We start from the raw sequence: 22,222 nt of genomic DNA on the forward strand, positions 1-22,222 counted from the left end.
ACCAGCTCAGAGGAAATACCATCTGTATTTAGTTTACTGAATCCGACAGAAGGAAATGCCAAGATCATAGTCCCCTTGTCTGCCTAGAAGCCCTAAGGAAAGTCTCTGGTACAAATACCAGGCTGGTATCTGTCAGCCAGACTGACCATGGCACACACATGATCAGCTGTAGGTAACTCCATGTTTTGTTTGTGCAGGTTTAGAGGAACACAGAAAACAGTTAGCAAAGGCCAGACTGGGGCTGACTCGAGCCCTTGCAACTGCATCCATCTTGGAGAGATGCTGCTTTGGTCAGCAGTGCTCTGAATAGGTGCTATAGGCACATATCTTGGCCGTAATTTCTGCAACCAGCCAGTGATATCCTCAGCTGTCCCCAGGTGAAAATACCCAGCACAGAAAATGAAATATGGGTCAGTACAACCAGTGCTGGAGTCAGTCCAATGTTAAAGATGGATGGATTCCCCTTTCCTCATTCACTTTATTGGCATACTTAATAAAATCACCTGCTCGGTACCCCATCTGGAGAATAAACTCAAATGATGCCTAGAAACAAATGTACTCCTTAAAGAGGAATCAGCTTTGTGCTATAATAGAAAAGATTGTCTAATCACTCCATCAGTAATTACAAAGAACAGGATATCACTAATTAAAATGTGAAAGTGTCTTATGCAGGGTACAATAAAAAAGGGTAATTAACAATCAAAGGGGAAGCCACCACCTCGGCACCAATCTGCATGAGGCTATGAAAAATAATAGTACTCAGCTCTAGTACAGCAATTTTCATCTGTAGATCTGAAGGCACCCCTACGTGAGGAGATAGATATCCTGTGCCCCAGTATATAATAGCTGGAGAAATCAAGGCAACTATACACAATTTGTCCGTGGTTATACAGCAGGTCAGTGGCAGAGCATCCTTTAATTTTGACTCTCCACAGGTGGTGACAAGGAATTTTTCAGCATTTGAATGACAGTGATAATTTAAGGGATTTGTTCCAGTGTGTATATGTATGAGCAGCTAATTCAGCCAATATTTCAGTGTTAAACAGTAAGGAACAGATTTTGTTGTGACTTTGTCAGGGCTTTATCAGACTTCTTTTTCATGACTTTTAAGGTCTGTTTGAGGCTGAACAGTGTATCCCATGTGCTTAAACAACAACATCAGAGAGTGATTTCTTGATGGAGAGTGAAATCACCGAGAGAGTAAAACTCATTCTGTAGACAGCAAAGACACGAGTCACTTCTACAATCGTTTAAAAAAAAATAGTTTCCTTCTCCGTTGTTATCATCAAATCATGTGTTAACAGTAGCTGGGGAATGAACGAAATGAGGTTTCAGACTCTGCTCATCCTCTTTCCTCACACTTTCTGTAAGCATCCACCATCAGTCTTTACTGGGGATTGGATACTGTCTCACAAAACTTCGGATTTGCCTTGCCTGGCTCGTTGTACAGCTCCAGGGAGGGAGACAAGAGGAAGCTTCGTCAAATTTTCTTCTCCTTCCTATCAGGAGCACTTTACTAACCCACTGCAGTCATACTGTATGCATGAACTGCACCGTCTAAAAGCTAGGCTCAGAGTTTAAAATAATGATGGCAAAGTCTGGTTTTAATGCAGGAAGCATTTCTAGCATACTTAGCTATCCACTCCTCTTCTGCTTTAAAACTCTTACTGCAAAATGCCTGAAAATATAGCCCAGATTTCTCATTTCTGCCTTTTTTAGTTGCCTTAGAAGAGGCAAGGTTTTAATTACTTTCTGGGAAGAAAAAAAAACAACTTAAAACTAAGGAAATCATCTTAGATCAAAAACTCCGTGAAGGGATTTTCCCACTGCACTTTATTAATCTTGCTAAAGAAGGGGAACTCCCTTCTCTTGTGTAGCTCTTCAGGGAGTATCTCTGCTTGGTTGTGTTGGAAATAGGTGCCATAATTGGGTTAACATGGCCTCTGGTTTTTGGTCATGGTTTAGCTTAGTGCCCACTGGAGACATCAGAGCAGCATGAAAAAAAAGTTTTTTTCACCAGCAGATGAAAATAGATCAAATTATCCCCAGAGAACTAGTTAAGCTTGCTGCTCTGGAGATACTGGGGATCCTCACTTCTCACTGCTCTACATACACTGGTCTCCCATCAGCAGCCATCAGTGCCTTCCCAGAGCTTTGATACAAGCAACACAGGCCATGAAATCGCTCTGCTCATGAACATTTGAAGTATTCTCTCTGACTTTTTCAGTAAGGAAAGATTAGAATTCAGAGTGTTGAGTACAGGTCACAGGAGATTTCCACACTGGGGAACACGCCGGGGATGCGGGAACCATGAAGACACATCGATGCTCCAAGACACATTTGATGCAATTTGCTTCTAGCTCTTGTAGTGAGAAAGAAAAAAAGAAAAAGTGCAAGGGTGGGGGCTACCACAGACATACCAAACATCTCAAAGTGGAGCGATGCCTCGCACCCTGGCATGTGGTCTCCATCCTGGTGCTGATGACCCAGGCTGCTCTGCTGGTGACCGCGTGATATTTTTTCCCTGCTCTCTTTGTTCCAGCTGATGCAGCAGCAAGCCGCGATCATGGCCTCGGTGGCGCAGGGCGGCTACCTGAACCCCATGGCAGCCTTTGCTGCAGCCCAGATGCAGCAGATGGCGGCTCTGAACATGAACGGCCTGGCAGCTGCCCCTATGACTCCAACCTCAGGTAAGGGGCCAGGGCGGGTGGGAACGGCGAAGGGCAGGAAACCTAGTAAGGGCAGGAGAGCTCGAAGGACATGTTAACGGCCAGCTTGTCCCTCTGTCACTGTCTGCTAAAATGCTGGTCTTGCTGGCAGAGGCCACCACAAGGAAGGTGCAGAGGTGAGACCAGATCATTTTTCGGGGGGCTGGAATAGGAGTCCTCTGCTATGGGCCGGACAAGCTGGGACTTGTTATCTGTGTCAAGAAAAAGTTGCAAAGGCAAAGTCAAAGAGATCACCACCAGTGAGCTGTTGGGCTATCAGTGCTCCATGCTGAGCAGCAGCTGAATGCTGGGGCTGAGACCCACCAGAGACGGGATGCAATGGATCTTGTTGGAAGGAGGGAGTTGTAAAGCACTGGAAAAGGCTCTCAACCATGACCTTCAGCATCATCCCCTATACAACTTTCCTTTAGCACAATGGAACAATGGCACAAAACATCCCACAGTGACCTGTACTGCCTTACTGGTAGTATACATAGATGTATGAAAGGTCAGTGCTTAAGCTGTCACAGCCAGGCTAGTCCAGGGACAAACAGAATAACATTTGTAGTGAGATGCAATGTCATTAATGGGATGAGCTGTGTTTTGGGGACACATAAGCCTTTTCCTACTGTGAAATAGGGCTGCCGGTATTCAGGGAAGACCTTTTGTGCTACTTGGAGTGTAAGTATTCGATGAGAAGATTTTTTCATAGCTGGAGTAGTTGGTGAAGGACCCAGGCCCAGGCTGGGCTGTAGCAGGTCATGAGAAGTCTGTGCCAGGAACTGGGTTAAATTATGTAGGGGCAGAGAGTTAAGCTGAGGTGTAAACAGGACTGGCTTTCCTGAAGACCAAAGAAATCAATTGGGGAGGAGCAGGTAAGGAAATGGCAGGACAGGTAAATCATTTAGTGATTGCTGGCCTAACTGCAGGGTACCAGGGTAACCACTGAGTTCAGTGATGTGGCACTGCAATGCCATCATGTGAACCTGAAGCACTGAGACAGCCTGGAGAGGACCAGCTTGACAACAGTTTGGAGTGAGTGAGATGTGGCAGGGGCAAGCATGAGCCAGCCACGGTGCAGCTGGTGCTGGGAGAGAAGGATCTGGTTCTCCTGCGGAGCGGATTGGTAAGAGAGCAGCTTCACTGCTGAGCGTGGAGAAATGCACACTGGCAGTAAAAGGCCAACTGACACTGCAGCCAGGACAGACATCTCATGGCTGAGAAACACTGGATGGCAAGAAGACAAGGTGCCACAGTAGTGCAGGCTTAGGGGTTGTTCCTAATGAATCCGGTTCTGCTAACCTTTATCTGCCAAAAAAAAAACCTCCCCATTAACATACAGCTTAGCATCTCTTCACAATCTGTAGCTGGAACAATGTCAGCAGCTACAGGGTCAGATACTTATTTTTTCCTCTGCTTCTATTAGAATACAAGGTGCAGGGGGAAAAGGAGAGGAAGAAAGATCTCATTCCACATAAGCTTATGGACAACCAAGGAAAACTGCTTGACTCAAAAATCTTACACCATACATTTTGAAATATATGTTTACACAGCGATAAATGTATAAACAATGAGTCGATGAAGCTACTGCAAATCCAAATAGAAAAGTGGCTTAATTATATGTGCACCCCTTAAACCCGCTGCTGGAAAGATTATCATATTTGCATTAGCTAGATTTGTTTTGTGTTGGTGGGAGCAGAGAGAACGTCAAACAAAGAATGCTTGGAATTCAAATGCTCTCGGGGCTTGGAAAGCTGAATCCAGGCAGTGGCTTGTGATGTCCCCACCACAAACAAGCACAATCACTTTTGCATATAAATGTCTTGAAAATAAGCAGTTCTGTGACATAGGTGTGTAAATACTAGCACAATAGCCAAATTCTATGCCTACCATGATATCCAGCACACGAAAAATATCCCAGCTCTTCTTTCGTGTAAGCTCTTTTCCTTTTCTGATGCACCTACCCACTGCCTTTTGGGAACTATTGTTAGAATACGGAAGAGGAAAGAGCTCATGTTTCTTACATGGTTTTCAGAGAATCCATGACTGGTCATTATTGAAAATAAGACGCCGGTTTAGATGATCCCTTGATCTCTTTCATGGTGGCAGATTTTGCACTCTTCTTATGACATATTTTCAATCCTGGAGCCTATGCACTTTGGCATTATTGCAGATTTACCTTGAATGTGTAGCTTCGCTCACGAAAAACCTCTGTAATGGGTTGTGGAAATGTCCATTGACAATTATTCCTTGGGTGAAATGTTTAGACTTTGAAATGACTCCTTGTATTACTGCAACACTCACAAAGCTTGTGATAAGATGCATAGAAAATGTTTCACATATGTCTGAGCAAGCAAGTCTACAACACTAGCAGCAATTTCTGAGTAGCCAGGAGATATCTGAAGCCTAAAGTGAATTCTCCTGCTGGCTTTTGTTAGCATTCAGAAAGCCAAATGGAAAATGATCATTCTGCTTCATAGCAGGATTTCCAGTCATTGAAGTATATCTTTGTTCTGACTTGGAATGAAAATGAAACATTTCAAAGTTCTCTGAAAAACAGGCATTAGAAAAAGTGTTTGGAACATTGGAAAAAAAAAAAAAAGAAGAAGAAGAAGTGTTTTGATCTCTCCTAAGCAAAAGAAGAATTGTGCTAGAAAAAAGACACTGGTAACACAGAAGTCCTAAAGGCACTGGAGGTGCTGGCTGAGCGCAGCACCTCTGTGTTTCTATCTTCAGGCCCCTCATGTTCTCAGACCATAACCTGTTTCTGCTGCATTCCTAATCCAGCCTCCAGGACAGTGGGTTCCTCAGAACGTGGTCATGAGTTCATTCACATTCATGAGTTCCCACGGGACCTGGAAACTTAATGAGCTTTGGATCCAGGCAGATCTAACAGACAAGAGACAGGATGCAACTCACCAGACTTTAACCGTACAAAAGTTACACATCCAATGTAGTCATCTCATTTGCCTGCAGTCAGTGGTGAGCAGTAGGCACTCACAGTGGGTAGTTCAGCGTGGTAATTTTATGTTGTCTGCTTGTATTTTGGTAGTTCCCCATCAGGTTCATCTCACACAACAGCCTGCAACTGCAAGGAAATTAATTTCATGTCTCTGGAGGTTTGGTGCACGTTTTGCTTTTCTCCCATCCTTGATGTAATATGAGGGAAAAGTGGGTCTTCCTAGATGCTTGTGACACTCTGCTTACTGCAAACAGACGACTAGAAATGAAAGTTCCTTTAGGCTTCCTTTCTTCTTTTCCTCTTCCTCCTTCCATGCTGTAAATCTGCACCTGGTGTAGCTTCAGCAAAATATCTCAAACTGGGGATGAAATCCACAACTGGCATGCAACACTGCCATTTGTTTTCTGTGGTGGCATTGTGCCAGTCTTACTCCAGCTACAGATCTGACCTCTCCAGGGGGTTCTTTATAAGAAGAAAATTAAAGAATTGCAATGAATATTCCTAAACTTCCTTACGCATGCACAAAATAACAAGCGCAAATCCCTTGCTGCAGTTTTAGAAAACATTACTTACATTGCCTATGCAAATAAAAGAGAGATCCAGAAAAGCAACTGAAATTTTAACTAGCCTTTGTGATTTGCAAGCTGATGGCATATGCTGAGAGCATTGCCTTTGGACTCAGGTTGCCACCACTGGCTCCCAGCACCCCCGCTGAGGACGTTTTTAAAGGCCAACACCACTTAAATAAGCAAAGAGGAAGCAGCAGCTTGTCTGCTCAGGGTATAAGAAAAGAGATGAAATATCGCCTGCTTCTTGGGCTACTCAAATCAGAACGTACTGAAACAGCTCATTAATCTGTATTGGTTCTGTTAAAGCACCAGCACAGATTTAAGCAGTCGTTAAAGTGTGTTATTGGACTAACCCATCATGGAGTGCTGCGATAGTGAAGAAAATTTCTGCAATTGGTTTAAAAAAGAGATTCCTGCAAAAATGGTACTTTCAATCAGTAGTATATCCTGACACAGAAAGATATTACCGAAGATAAGAGAGTTTAACTTCACACCCACAGATAGCAAGAGAAAAATACAATTTCATACGTATTGAAAACTCATTTTTGTTCTCTGGAAACATCCTGAATATGTTTCAAGCAGCACAGACTGTCCAGTCCTTTAAAACATACATGGGTGAAGACAGTAAGATAGCAGAAGGATTTAATTCTCCCCTCAAAATTTTAAGATTTCTTTATCAGTGGGTGACAGGATCCCACCCAAAAAATAAAGATTAAACTGTTGCTCTGAAATAGCATTATAGCCCCCACAGGATGAGTCTGGGAAGAAAGGGAGGAGCATGGTTCCATGGAAGAAAACCGTAGCCTAATTTTTGCTCCTTTTCTGTGAGAGATCCCTGCTAAAACTCTACGAAGTCAGGTGGGGGCAAAACAGCAACACTAAAAATCTACTGCTGTCTTTCTTTAGGCTGCAGATCTTGCCAAACATTTTAAGTATCCCTGATGCTGAAGTTCAAAATTAGTTTGCACACTACATGTGTATGCATGAGAGAGTGCAGAAAGAGTGGCCCTGAAAATCACTACGCCCACAAAGCTGACATCTCCAAAGAGAAACTGTAGAAAAGTGGGACTGTGAATTTGCTTTTGGTGCTAAATGATATCTAGGAAAGAAATGTCTGCTTATTAAGTCATCAAACATGTAGTACTCCAGGGAAAGAGCTGAGGAGGAACGGCAGTATTTCTGCTGTCTTCTACTACGTGATGTTAGTTGTGGATCTAGTCTTAGAGATCAGATCACCCAACAAATTTGTGTCTGTTGAAAAAAGCTTTGCAAAACTTTCTCGTGTTAAATGCTTTCCAAACAAAGGAGTAATGGCAAGTTTAGCCTGTGATCGTGTCAGTGGTTGCTTTCTTTGTCAGAAAGCTTGGAAGATTTTTCTTGAATTATCAGATGGTTTCTATGTGATGGTCATAGCTGTTGTGTCAGGAGCTTTCCCTAAATAGTTATTGCTTCCAGTACTCATCAGATTTGATGTTGTTTTCTTCCCCCCTTGCAGGTGGAAGCACGCCTCCTGGCATAACTGCACCAGCTGTGCCTAGCATCCCATCTCCAATTGGGGTGAATGGTTTCACTGGCCTCCCGCCGCAGGCTAATGGGCAGCCCGCCGCAGAAGCCGTGTTTGCTAATGGCATACACCCTTACCCAGGTAAGCCAGACCACTGCCGTGCCCACAACCTGCTTCATCTGTATCGGGGAAATGTCTGTAGCATAAGCTACTTTAGAAGGATTATACCCTCTACCAGGCAGTGTGTGCTGGTTTCCAAAACAATTGCTGCATTCAAACCCTGCTGACTACCAGGGCTGGTGACTGAAGCTAGTTCAACGCATCCATATAACAGGCTCAGCTTCATCCTTTCGTGGCATGCCATTGGAGACAGCTGATAGGGTTCATAGACTGTGACTAGCTCAAAAGATGCCAGTCCTGAAGGGGTGATTTTGACATCAGAAATGAATGAGGGAGATTAAAGAATAGGTATCTACCACTGTGCCTGTACTTAACAGATATATGGACACTTTGAGGCTGTAATCACCAAGAACTTAGGGGTTTACAAGTCCTTAATGTGCATTTATATTTCTTCCCGCTTTGTTGGAATTTAATAAAGACCTGGCTCAAGTGGTGCTGGAAAGACATTTCTTATCAATGATTAATAACACCAATCACAACAATACAAATATAAATAAATTTTACTAATTGATCCTAGCTACCAGCTGCCAATCGCATATTTTACCCTGGGACACTCAGATTAGTCTAATCTGTCAAGAAATCAGCCAGTTACTCCAACCAAAGAGCCCACAAATGCCCAAACAAAAGTATTCTTTCCACCTCAACCAGTCCTGGAAACTAAGACATCATTGGGAACATTATGAGCTACAAGAAAAAAAATCTCATAACAAAGAAGTACAAAAGTCTTGCCCAGTTATTGCTCAAAGTCACTGAAAGAAAACCTGTGGATATAGCAAAGGAAAACCCAGGAATATCAACAGTACTGAAAAAATAACTGTAATTTCCCCCTCACACACATCTTATAAGCATTTAGTCATGTGTTTAACTTGTAGCAGAATTGAAATCAAGGGACTTACTGTGTTAAAATTTAGGCATGTATATATGTTTGTAGCAGTGTAGAGGGATGAGCAGTCTTGGCAGCTAATGGAGACATCAGAAGACTGGATTGAAGCCTTAGCGTGCTCAGTGAGCTCAGCCGTAACAGCAGGAAAGCACCTTATCTATAAGGTGATATATCCATTGGTTCCTCCATCCATTTAAGTATTTACCTGTTTTCCAGCCTCTCATTTCTTTTTTTATCCACCCATTCCTATGTCAATTTTTTTCACTGCTTTATCTAGCTTCTCTTGGCTAATTTTCCATGATCCATTACCGCAAATATCAGAGAAAAGATGATATTTCTAGATGAATCATAATGACTTGAGCTTTTATTACTATCTCTAAATACCCCTATAATTAAAGAAAGCTTTAAGTTAGGCATTTCATCCAATATTATATAAAAGTCAATGGCCTTAATCTTATTCTCTCTGAGTTTTGGAGAGGCTTGCTCAGCCAGCAGTCCATAGTAAGTCCATGCACAAACATCAAAAGCGTAACACTCTGAAAGGCAAAAGTCGTCTTTGCTTCACTTCACTGCAGAGGGTCTCCCCTCTGCCAGAAGATTTGACATTCAAACATTTTGTTTTGTATAACATTTTCAGCATGTCCTCAGCAATACATTGGTGCTCAACTTTCCCTCAACTCAATTACATCCTAAGTGATAGCAGGGGTATACAGTGGTCAGCTAAGCCCTCACCTCTTGTTTTACTTCTGCCTGTGCCCACTAGCAATGAAACTCTAACAGAAAGTTCCTTTGTAGCAGGTTAGGTGTAGGACAAGTCATGTGTTTGCTCCATCTTATTCTCTTCTCCTCATAATGAGCATTTATGCACTCTCCAAAACTTTACTCCTTGCCACAGGCTTTATTGAGGCCTGGAGCTTAGCAACATTAAAAAAAAAAGGATTAGACATTTATATGGATAATGAGAACATCCACAGTCACATTAGTCTGGATAAAAATGTAGAAAGGACACAAACCTTCATGCTTTATTATATAATCCAGCCACTAATTGCTTGGGGTTAGAAAGAAATTTTCATCACTGGGCAGCTTATTCCATCATTGTTCATTACAGGATTTTTTGTACTTTACTCTGTAGTATGTGTTGTTGGCACTGCCCTGTGGTTCTGCATTTCTAAATGCAAGGATAGAAATAAAATATTGAAGCTGAGCATTCAATTGCACTAACACTATAGAGAAGAAAAGAACATCCCAGTGCCCATCCAAAGTCAGCATCTTCCAAACAATTTTCTTTTATGATATATCTCTCATTCTAAAAGTGGCCAGGAGTGCTGCAGTATTATGTATGTTACCATAGTAAGCTATGGTTATGACTTGCCTTATATTGTTTAATGCCTGAATTTTGCTCTTAGATACTTTTTCATACCCAACAAAAAAAAAACCTGAAATGTGGGTTCAGACCATTATATCCTGTAGCAGAATGTGCTTTGTTGCCTGAAAACAGCAAAGCAGGACAATCAAAATCTGTAGAGGGATGACATCCACATCATTCAGACCCAAATAAATCTCATTAATTGTACAGTTTGTCTACACATTCACCTTTGTGTCTAGCTATAATATTTTTGATGTTACATCTAAGCGACTCAAGAACTCCACAATCCTTGCACTACAAAAGCAGGTCCAAATTATGTAATTGTCTTTGCCCTGTAGTTTCACTCTTTTTTTTTTTTTTCCTGTCTTACCCCATTCTCTTTTTTAATATTGCCTTTGTCTGGAGCAGGGACACACACAAAGTACCATTTGGGTCAGACTACTGAACCCCTTATGGCTTTGGGGCAAAGGCCCAAGCATCCCTATTCACCAGGCCTCTAATCACAGCCCCTGACCCTGCAGGAATTCTCTCTTTCTGTGACTTCGGTTTGAGTTACAGATCCATGCAGTATCCCCAGAAAAAAGTCCATGCAGACAGCTTTCTGCAAGCCATGCTCTCACCTTCTCCAAGCACAGCCAGTACACAGTGGCTCACACTGCTAGTAGTATGAGTCCCTTTGGATATTTGCTAATGCCTGCCCCTTAGTCTTCAGCTTGCAAAGCTACTGAACATGGCAATGTGTCACAATGTACAGTGGGGACAATGAGCATAATCTGTTGTGCCATGGTGTGATGAGTCACTTTGCAGCCCTGCAAGAGCATTTGCCATTTCACCATTAGTCACAGTAGTAGGGATTGCTCTCTTCTTCCCACATTCTTTAGCCATCAAGAACCCACTGCCTCTCTTGTAACAGCATATGACCTACAACAACAGCGGAGATCATCTGCACTGGTTTCTGCTATGTTTCACACCATCAGCACTCTGCTCTCCACGAACAAGTCCTGCCACTACTGGATTGCATTTTGAGGGTCTAGACAAAATACTCACTGCAAAAATAAAACCTCCTTGGGAAGAGGAGGGGAGAAAAGTGAGAGATGGAAGGGCAGCAGATGAGAGAGACGGGAGCAGTTGTCACAGGATCAGCGACACAAAAGGAGAAAACTAGAAGAGGGCACAAAGCATAGCACTCAGAAAACAGCGAGCGCTGCTCAGTTGTCTTTTACCCAGTGATGTGCCCAGGGAGATGTCTAGCTTGACTAGATCCGGGGTGGACCCAGTGGTACGGCAGCACTGAGAAGCCTCAAATGGAGAATGCTTTCGAGGATACTGGTTTCTTTACTGCATTTAGTTTGAGCTTAGGTTACTGAGAACTACAAAAGAAGACTTCCCTCCATTCTTCATAATTCTCCATAAATGTGTTGCCTCATTCACTGTTCTCAGGATTACAGTGGTATCCTCACTGCAGATACTGCAGAAGTCCCTCCACTCACCTTTGCTTACTCAGTATGTATGTCTGGGCTAGCGAGACAGGTAGCTCCACTTGATACCCTGCACAGGTATCACGGGATCTGTCCCAGTCTCAGTAGACCCCTCCCAGTGATATTGGCCAGGATCAGGGATATGTTTGCACAGGCAGAGAAAAGAACCAGCTTCCACCACCACACTGCATGCATTTCAAAGCTATCAGAGGATGTGACTCAGGAGAACAAGAAACGGGCAAGAACAAGAAAAGAATAACAAAATCACCTGTAGAAGGTCCAATCCCCATAACATTCAGTCCAGTCATACACCATGTCCTAGAAAATACCTGGCTCAGCAGCCCCTAGGCTTAGTTATTTGCTATGGGAAATCTTCGGCTTTGTTGTATGTGTCCACCATAAATCCCGAGATGAGCTTTCACTTTCATATTTTGTATCAGCAGTTTCAAAAGTGCAACAGTGAGCTCCTGAAACATCATTATGACTGGAAAGCATTTATTTGACCCATTTGTAACAATCTGCCACGTGCCATAAACCACGCTTTACTGGTAAAATAAATAAGTGAAGGAATGCACTCATTAAAAATATAATAACAAGTTGCCATCTTCAATTGTAGTCTAAGCTACTTTAATGATGCTGTGTACTTCGAACGATCACATTGCAGACATAATGAATGAGGTTGTTTAAGGCAGTTGTGGGAGCCTTTTCAGAGCCAAAGTGTTTTCTCCTCTGATCTGGAAGAAGGTGTAAATACAAAGGAGGCACTTTGCTAAAGTTTTCAGAGGAGAGACACCTGAGTTAACACCTTCAGCTTTATTTTTAGAGGTCACTTAAAGTAAGCTCCCAAAAATATGGAATTAAGTGTCATGTGATGTTTAAAACCTGACCCTGATTTATATGTTTTTGGGCTCAGGAAATGGTAGAGAAGTCTGGTCCTGGCTCTGCTGTTGAATTAGCAAGTCACCTTGGCCATCCACTTCCACCTTGCGACATTTCCAAGTTTATGCATTTGTTTTGCTTTATCCGTTGGAAGCTCTTCATGGTCAGACACGACTCTTATTTCCCTGTCTCAGCAGAAGCCCAATTTTGGATGGGGTTAGAGGCAGGCCTATGAGGAAAACACTAAAGATAATCCTGATTTCCAGGGATGAGCCAAATGAATTTCATAGTAGGCTCATTTGTTGTCCGAAACAAGCATCTGCTATACCTGAGAATGTTTCCAACTCACATGATAGAGCGGGGGGACTCCCCAGTGTAAACAGGAACAGACAGTGGGACAACATGTCTTTGACTGAGTGGTGTCCAGTCCCTAAATGGAAAAATGAGACTATAAAACACAGAATCAGCCTCTGTTTTCTGCCGGATCAGCACATTCTTTCTATTATTGCAGTTATTGTTGTGTCTGAATACCTAATTAATTACAACAGTAAACGCTGGCTTCTTTAATCACAGCATCAGCTGTCCTAATCAATCTTAATAATATGGGATCTGTACTATGGCACCCATGAATTTTAATCTACATAAATTTCTTAAGACCTCTCACAAGCTTGTTGTACGAAATGATGTAATTATGGCTATAGATTAGGCCTGTAGAGAGTGATTTAAATTGGATTTAAGGAGAAGGTGAATAGAGCCCTCCCACTCCGTTATTTATTTATTTATTTTAATCCTAGCCTTCGCATGGATTTTTTTTGCTGTCATTATTTTCTTCCCCTCCCCAACAGCCCTGCCACCCTCTGATCACCTTCCAACTTCATCTACCTCCTAGAGGCTGCAGTGGCAGAGCTGTATTCCTGGGCGAGGTGTAAGACACCTCTTGGACTGTGAGAGGAATTAATGGAAGGTGCAGAGCAAAAAGTTGTGGACCCAGGTGATGGCATGTTTTGGTACACCTGTGCAGGGAGCAGTGCTGGTAAACAGGGTGAAATAGATGGAATAGAGGATGGCTGCCAGAAAATGCAGTTATTGAAATGAAGGTGTTGAGGGCAATATCGTGTATGTGTAAGATTTGCTTACTCCTTCCACCAAAGTGAAATCTTGGGGTGTTTAGGGGGACCCAAATTGGCAGACCCTGCTTTTGTCTTTCAGAGGAACTAGGCACTTTGTTTCCAGGCAGTAACCGTTAACACTTTTCCTTACACTTCCTCTGGCTTCAGTGCAACTCTTCCTGATCTACACCACTGAGCAATCACAGCAGACTTCTACCTGCTGCACCCACATAAGAGCTCGGCTGCAGATTCCACACGAGGTTATGGCATCTCAGGAGGCACTCTTTATAGAACATTGCTTAAACTGATTTTATTTGTTTTTAACAGCATGCTTCTTACTGCCACCTCCATTCTTTCATTGTCTGACTGAAGCTAAATGCCAGGTGAACACCACTAGCTGAACATCCCCTTTAAAAGTTGGAGTTAAATCTAGAGTTATATGAGTAGTAAGAAAGCTTCCTGGTTTTAATTTTAAAGCAGTGGTATTTCATGCTGACTTGGGAAATCATCCTTGGTTTTTGGCATCAGGCAGAGGATTCGGAAAGTGACATTAACGGATCTACTTTCTTTGAAGGACTTGGGAGTCATTTCTTGACTTCTGCCTAATGAATAAGTGCTGCCTTCGTTAAATTTATATTTATGGCCATATAGTAGGTCATTGGCTTGTTTTATGTCTCCAGGTTTATGGAAGGTTATCTGCTGTGGTCACCTTGTGGCATCTTGGCCAGAATTGTCTTGCAAAGCGACAATCATATCTGAGCAGAATTTTTCCCATGGAGATATGGAAATTATCAAATTAATATAGAGGCAATGTCCAGGGATAAGGCTCTTGCCCTGAGCTGCCAAATGAAGTTACTATAAGCATCTGTTTTCACAGTACACCTATAGTTTGCCCTGGCAAGGCCAGATCCTCAGTTGCTGGAAAGCACGTCTACGCTAACTTCAGTGGGGCTGACATGACTGATACTTGTTCCCTGGCCTCTCAGGAGCTTCTCTGCTTTTTTCACTTCATTTCACCAGCTGACCCTCAATGTGTACATTACATCATGAAATAAAGAGCTGAGAGAAAGGTGCAAGACGCAAAAAGTTTACCCTGCCTCTGAATTTGGTCTATCATTTTCCAGGGATATCATAACTATTAGTTGTCACCACACCAACTAGTATTTACAGTAATAGAGAAGACGTTTCAGCTGTATGGGGAGAAAGGGTTGCTAAGACAGGGTAACTCTCCTTCCTCAGTGGAGCATGATTATATTGTGTGCATCTTATGAAGGAATAAAGCAACTTTCTCTCCCAATCTCCTCATGTTGATACACAGAAGTGACTCACATCTCCCCATCACTTTGAATTTTAGCATGTAGTAAGTTCGAGCCTATAGTAACAAGCAGCCCCTGGGTTAGCTCTGAATCGTGGGCCCCTTGTACATCTGAGCCCTTTCTGAACTTCACACAGGTCATTAGTACATAGAAGGGCTGTCACTTTACTGAACACAGTATGGCCACAGCATCCACAAATGTTTAATCTGTGCCTAGAGGTTTCTGGACCAATACCAACCATTGGCTTCATCTACACTACAGCTGGGAGCACAGGCAGTTATGCCCTTCACTAAGTTTAATTTATCCAGCACAACGAGCAGCAGCATGAAGATACGTTCATGGCCCGAGCTTTGTACTGGGACACCCAGCCAGCCCTGCAGTCTGTGTTCCCTGCATCCCCTGGCCTTGCTGGCCAGCATGGACACATCCATTGTATTGAAGTTACATCTTCATCTGCTTCAGAGACAAGGAAGATGAGGTCATCAGTAAGCAAAGGTCATCACTTTTATTTTTAAGAACTCTCAAGTTAAAACCCTGCAGGTGGTGACTCACCACAACTGCTTTTCCCAAACAGACAGGACAGGTTGTGAGGGTCTGAATAAAACAGAGATCGCCAGGTTGGGTTTTCTGCCTCCACACGTGATCTGGTGCTGCAGCCCAGAGGTGCTTTTGCCTCGCTCCTATCCAAGGGCATCCAGGGACTCCTGGCCGCTGTTTCAGTCCTGCATGTCAAACCAGCCGCAGACACCTTACATTTTCTTTACTTATGAGTATATAATTTCCAACTTCGATCAAAACTGACTGAGTCAAGGGAGAGTTTTGCTGTTGACTTTTACAGATATCATCCTTATCTCTATCACCATCAGTCTAACTATCACCATTGTCCTTAACCAATTTTAGATTGTTACAAGTTTCCTCCTTGCTTTTGGTTTCACTGCAATCACCTATAATATTCTCATCATCATCTACGTTCTTCGAAACATCATTATTCCTATCAGGGGCATCTGACAACTCTTCACAAAATGCTTCAGACTGGTCACAGTCTCTGGTTGATGCTGCATGGTCTAGTTTTATTGGTTCAGCAATACCTGAAGAGTTACAGTGCTTGACTTCTTGAATGCCAGAGTCCTCATCATTAGCAATGTTATACTCTTCCTTCTCTGCCTCTTCTGGACTTTCTGTGACTTTCTTCACTGCAGAGGAATCTAGGCTCTGATCATGCTCATGTTCCAAGTCATTGCAGTCTTTGCTGGTCAGCTGAGCTTCAGGAAGTACAATGTATTCATTACACGCCTCAGACTGAGGGCACTCAGAATCGCATTGATTTCTATCATACAGCTCTACATCAGATAAGTCACTGTTTGACATTTATTTAAGTAAAGACTTAAATAAACACTGGATCTTCCCTCAGTGTCAGTGGAGAGCTTTCACTTGGGAGCAATAGATGGTTTGGGACCCCTAGACGTAGAATTTGGGTTATGAAGAATGTCAGCCCTTGGCAGTGAAGGAGAAAATTTGGAGATGGCTACTGGAGAAAGATGACCAGTAACTTTCGGTTAACTTTTGGTGCTAGTGGTAGCTTTGTGATTTCTGGAGAAAAGAGAGAAAAGACATGTTAGTCAACTTGGTGTCTTATTCAAACCACCAGAGTATATTCTACAGTAGACTTTATCTTATACCACTGACTTTTAAAGGTGAAGGAGTCCAGCCAATAAAAGGCCTGGCTCTAAAAAGAGAACTGCTGCAGCAGAGCATATGTACTGTGCTTCAATGTGGCACTGCAGATATTCCAGGGAACATGGTTTAGGGTCATAAAGAAAAGGCAGCCCCAGCACAGCTGGAGAGGAAAAGGTGTACAGCTGCAGAGCCAAAGGTACATCATGCAAGTTGAGTAGCTTGAATGCTTTCCTGTGCAATCTGCTCTAGGGAACCTGCTTGCTAAAGAGGGGTTGGAATAGATGATCTCCAGAAGCCCCTCCCACTCTCTACGATTCTGTGATTCTGTATACTACATGCCAGGAAGTCATTCTGACTGATGAAACAGCCTCTTGAGAAAGAAACACCCAGTTAGATACACCCCTTGCCGACAAGTCCTAAAGGCACAGGGAAATAATGAACTCTAAAAGCTTTGTGTGGGAGGGGAAAAGGCTGCATTTAAATGCTAGTTGTTCCAATCCCTTTAGATAAAGTATTTTCCTAGTTTTAATATTTAATCTTACGTGTGAACAGTGATTTTCAGTGTATATGTCCTACACTGAATGGCTTGTTTACAGTGGTCAGAATATGGTTCCAAAGACAGGCAAGATACCAAAGGATGGGGTAAGGAGAGCAGCTCACCAATGAGCCAGAAGGCCCTGTTCAGTTTCTGTCGCTGGCACAAAGGCCAAATGATGTAATGCTCCTAGAGCTGCAGAAACACGTTCTCTCTGAAAAAGTGACCAGCCCCACTGGGATTTAATCCATGTCAAAACTGTAAGCCCAGAGCTCAGTCCAGGAAAAGATGTTTAACTGTGAGAAAGATTTTATTCTGATCCAAACCAAAATTAGAAGTGTCAGGCTCCCTTCAGGGAAGGCAAAGCCTGCAAAGCCCAAGAATCCAGAATATAGCTTATTTGGAGGTTTTTGTCCTGTATGGGTAGGACACAGCCTCAACTATAGCTGGGAGAATTGACAGTTTCCACACATGCCCAGCTAAGGCAAGAAAGAAGAAAAAAGACCACAGCTGAATAGATGTCACTCCATGGTTTGTCCTGTATCTACAGAGTGGCAGTCATTGCCAATTGTCAGCATGTCAGAGAAAGAAAGCGTGTGCCCATGTCCATCGTCAGCTTTTACACTATCTTTCTGCATACGGCCTGCAGATTGAGCCATGTCAGCATGGACACATTGTTGGCATGGACACACTGGATGAAATGTTCCCCAACCATACTGCTATCATGCAGGACATCAGTCAGGTGCTCTGCACGGCCTTCACAGCCCAGCAGCTCAGGCTCCTTCTACACCATGCCGTCCTGGGGAGCTGATTTGTGGTTTCTGACAGGCATGACCTTCTGATCCAACTAGACTAATCCAGTGCAGAGAGCTAAAATGCTGTGAGTGTATCTCCTGAGCAGCAAAGAGGATTTCTTTGTTTAGCTCTATAAGCAGGTGGGTGCCACCAAGAAAGGGCAGTTGCCTTTGGGGCAGAAACAGCAGATCATCTCCTTTGCTTCAGACTTCAATTCTGTGGTTCTACTATAAATATTTACTCCCTCTTCCGCATTTCCTTTTTCATTTTCCTCAGGATGTACCTCCTACCTGACAGCATATGGTCTTGGTCTGTTTAGGGGTTCCAAGCTAGCAAGAACCATTCTCCTAAAGGACTGCAGGAACTGCTGTGTCACTCAGCCTTTTGTAATCGTTAGTTTTCTTGTAGGGCAATATGCTTAACAGCCTGTTTTTAGAAGACAATTCTGAACAGAGGTTAAAAAGAGTAGACTTTAGTCACTTCCTTCTTCTAGAAGGCAGAGTCAATGGAGAAGACATTTTGTATTTTCTAAGCACTTCTTCCCATTTCCTGGAGCATCTACACTTTAAAAATACAGCTTTACAACCCTATGATGCTTCCACTGATCTCCAGAGGTTTTAATGAATTCTCCTCATGTTCTTTTGTATGAGTGAAAAACCTTACAGTAATGCTGTGCTTTCCCATTTTACATAGATGCTGTGGGACCTGCCAAAAGTCAGATAGCGATTCAACCCACCAACTCCCAGCCTAAGACTACAATATCACCTGTTTCTTCCTGTCACTGCCCCCAGAAATCTAGTAATATCATAAGAAAAGGAGCGTCCAAGACTTAGCTAGATAGTTGTATTTCTCCCCTCCATGTTTGGTCTTGGTCTTACCATTCCTCTTTGCATTCAGGGAGATAAGTGTACTAGGAGACCTTACAAACCGTCATCATGACCAATGGTAATCTTTGACATTAAGGCAAATCTGTAATAGCATCAGTTACAAAGCATTTTGACCGTTTTCTTTGGATCCATAGCACTCATGTTTGCCACCTAATCACGCATTTTGGCATGTAGCCAGTCTTCCCCCTTGGGTAGGTCAATGTCTACACACCCGCCAAGCCTTTTCCACTAGCTTTCTTGTAAGAAAGAAGAACATGGGGAGGGGGAGGAAGCAGCAGCTCCCTAAGGGAACATCCTAAAAGTACAAAGCCAGAGGGATTGCATAAATGTAGAACTATGCAGCACCAATAAATACAAATTAAACTCATAACAAGAAGTGAAATATTAGGGCCAAGGTGACATTTGGACTGGAGGTTCAGCCAAGCTTTGCTTTAAATATTTTATTGCTGCAGATAAAGAAAGAGCTTATCCAACACGTTTCTCTCTCTCTCTCTTGCTCTCTCTCCCTATCAACCAAAGGGGAAAAGGAAAAAAATATCTTAACTAGCTTTGGTTGTATTTGAGCTACACTTCAAAGTTTCACAAAAATAAACAGTTTTAAGGGGGAGGAATGCACACTTGTAAAGAGAGAAAATGCACTTTGAAGCCAGCAAGGGACTGCGTGCTCTACGCAGAGATTCACAGCATCCTGCCTGGAGCTGACAAGCAATGTCCCCCTCCCCTTGGAGGAGCCTCTCCTCCCTTCGAATGGGGCTGCCTGGCAGCTATGGGTCTTTTAAAGGGACGTCAGGATAGCAGGAGCCAGTGCTTTGTTCTCTTCTCCTTCCCCCTGCTATGCCCCTGTTGTTTTCCACTCTGATTGAAAGTTTCATGCGCCAGTAGCTGTCACTGAGATCTGAGTCTACACAGCACCTAGCACAGCATCAGTCCTGGATTAGGATGCAGGCTCTTTGGGGTTGACTGCAGCAATGCCAAGAATCTACATGATTAGAGGTGGGCTCTGAAACTTGAGAAAGGTGGAGAGGGGTTTGTTTGCCCTTTGTAAAGTCACACAGGGTAACGCAAAACTCAGGGACAGAGCCCTCCTGTCCATCTCGGGGGGTCTGCACCAGTCCTGTCTGTAGAATGAGTGAGCTGCTCCTCTTCTGGGACCTTCAGCCTTTGGGTTTGTCTGTCTCTCACCACACATTTCTGAGGGAAAAGAAAGGGGGAGCTGAGGGCCCTGGGTGTGCTGGGCCCACAGCAGAGGAGCTGAGGGGAGGCCTCATGGCGGCTGTAGCTCCTCATAGGGAGCAGAGGGCAGCGCTGAGCTCTGCTCTCTGTGACAGCGACAGGGCCCGAGGGAACGGCATGGAGCTGTGCCAGGGGAGGGCTGGGGGTTAGGGAAGGGCTCTGCCCAGAGGGCGGTGGGCATGGAACGGGCTGCCCAGGGCAGCGGGCACGACCCTTAGCTGCTGGAGCTCAAGGGGTGTTTGGACATCGCTCTCAGATACACGGTTTGAATTTGGATGGTCCTGCAGAGGCAGGAATTGGACTCGATGATCCTTGGGGGTCCTGTCCAACTTGGGAAATTCTATGATTTTATTATTCTGTTTTAATCCCTTATTTCCTTCTCTATTCTGTCTCCACAGCACAGAGCCCCACTGCAGCAGATCCCTTGCAGCAAGCCTACGCTGGAGTGCAGCAGTACGCAGGTCGTTAGTATTAACACTTTCTCCCAGTAAACATTTCTCTTCTCTGAATTCTTTAAACGCAGCTAAGGGGGCTGTAGGAAGGGAGGTGGTTCCTGAGATGGGGACACCAGGGCCACAGATCTTCAGATTCAATTTGCAGTGCTCATGAAACCAAGCTTAACAACCCAGAGTCTTCTCTCCCAAAGGAAGCAACCTCCTCCCGTGAAGCACTGGGGAATGGTTCCCACTGAGCTGTACCTTGGTGGAGCTTCATTGACAGAACTGGGCCAGGTCTTCTTAGAGCACAGAATGAGCAAGCAGAAAATCAGGCCGTTTGGTTTGGGGGCCACTTCATGTTACAGAAGATCTGGGGATCTCCTGAGTGCTGCAGTGAGTAGGGCAGATGGGCAAACAGACCCTGCTGAGCCACTGCAACTGTGTCTGGCAGGGTATGGTATGTCTGCACACGTCCATTCTGTAGGATATGTCTATGCTTTGCTAGTGTAGCTACCCCACCACTGGCTAGCTCTGGTGTGGCTGGAGGTATAGATTTGAGGCTTGCCTAGAGGCTGCACATAATCCTGGTTTCCCAGCAGCTTCTCCATGACTTCCAGTGGGTAAACCTCTTCTCACTCTCATGTCTCTGTGTATGCTGAGCAGCTCCTTTGCAGTTGATGGACTGACACCAGCCAAAGTGACCTGGTGCAGACCATGACCCTTCTGTGTTCCGCTTCCCCTTGCGAGGTGTCCATGGCCAACGCTGCAAGGAAGCTGCCACCTCAAAGTCATTATTTCCTGTGGTAACTGGAGCAATCATGGGCTCCCGCTGAGGAATGGCTATTATTTCATGTCAGTGCTGTATCTGGAAACTTAATTTAATTCTCCATGTAGGGCTTCATTTGCCGGTATTTTAGTTATTGTCATTTATTGCTTGTGAGGTTTGATAGATGGGAAGCAGCTCAACCCTTTGAGCTGTTAATTAACCCCTCTGCACACACATGGCCCCTATCCCCCTCTCTCTGGGCTCACAGGCGACCTGTACTCTGTATTTTTAGCAGCAAGGCACATCATCTACCATCTGTGGTATTGAATGGCTCCCCTTGTCTGCTTGATGGGGGAGCTGAGGTGGGGAAAATTGTTTAATTGCTGCACACTGTTTCCACTGTGTTTGTGTAAAAGACTAAGTGTCTGCAGACATGAAAGGAAATGTACATCCGAGAGTGCGTGCACAAGTGTGCTTATGTGCATATTATATACAGAGTAAGAGAGAGAGAAAATACATATGAACGGTTATTATAAGCAAGAGTATAAATGAGAGTGCAAAAAAAACCATGGGCATGGGCTCCACACATGCCTGTCAGCACAGTCATCAACACGCTGAGCTCAAGAATGAGTGTTTTTGTGATACTACCTGGGATGGTTACCCATCTCTGGTGGGGGAGATCTCTTGGATCTCTGTTTAGACCCCTATTTAGATCACGTGGCTGTCCCTGGTGCTACTGCTACAAAGTTGAAGGGAGAATGGATGCTCAGGGACAAGTGCTACTACCTGAAGCACCACAGTGACGCTTCTATTACATCTCAAGCTATATGGGGTGTCTAAAATACAGGGGAAAAGCCCATCTCCAGCTTCGTGTGATTGTTTGATGTGAAAGTTTCTTGCTTTCCAACACTGAAATCTATCCTTTTTTTCTCTCCCTT

General features: G+C 43.8%; 1 protein-coding gene across 1 annotated transcript in view; it reads left to right on the forward strand.

The window, feature by feature from the left end:
• Nucleotides 1-22,222, forward strand: part of CELF4 (CUGBP Elav-like family member 4) — a 384,752-nt gene that overhangs the window by 311,172 nt on the left and 51,358 nt on the right. Inside the window, exons 6-8 of the mRNA XM_021381377.1 lie at nt 2,543-2,690; nt 7,735-7,884; nt 20,480-20,545. Of these exons, the coding sequence (XP_021237052.1) occupies nt 2,543-2,690; nt 7,735-7,884; nt 20,480-20,545 (364 nt within the window). The remainder of the gene's footprint in view (nt 1-2,542; nt 2,691-7,734; nt 7,885-20,479; nt 20,546-22,222) is intronic.

This window comes from Numida meleagris, chromosome Z, assembly GCF_002078875.1.
Source record: "Numida meleagris isolate 19003 breed g44 Domestic line chromosome Z, NumMel1.0, whole genome shotgun sequence".
In the NCBI taxonomy this organism is placed as follows: Eukaryota; Metazoa; Chordata; class Aves; order Galliformes; family Numididae; genus Numida; species Numida meleagris.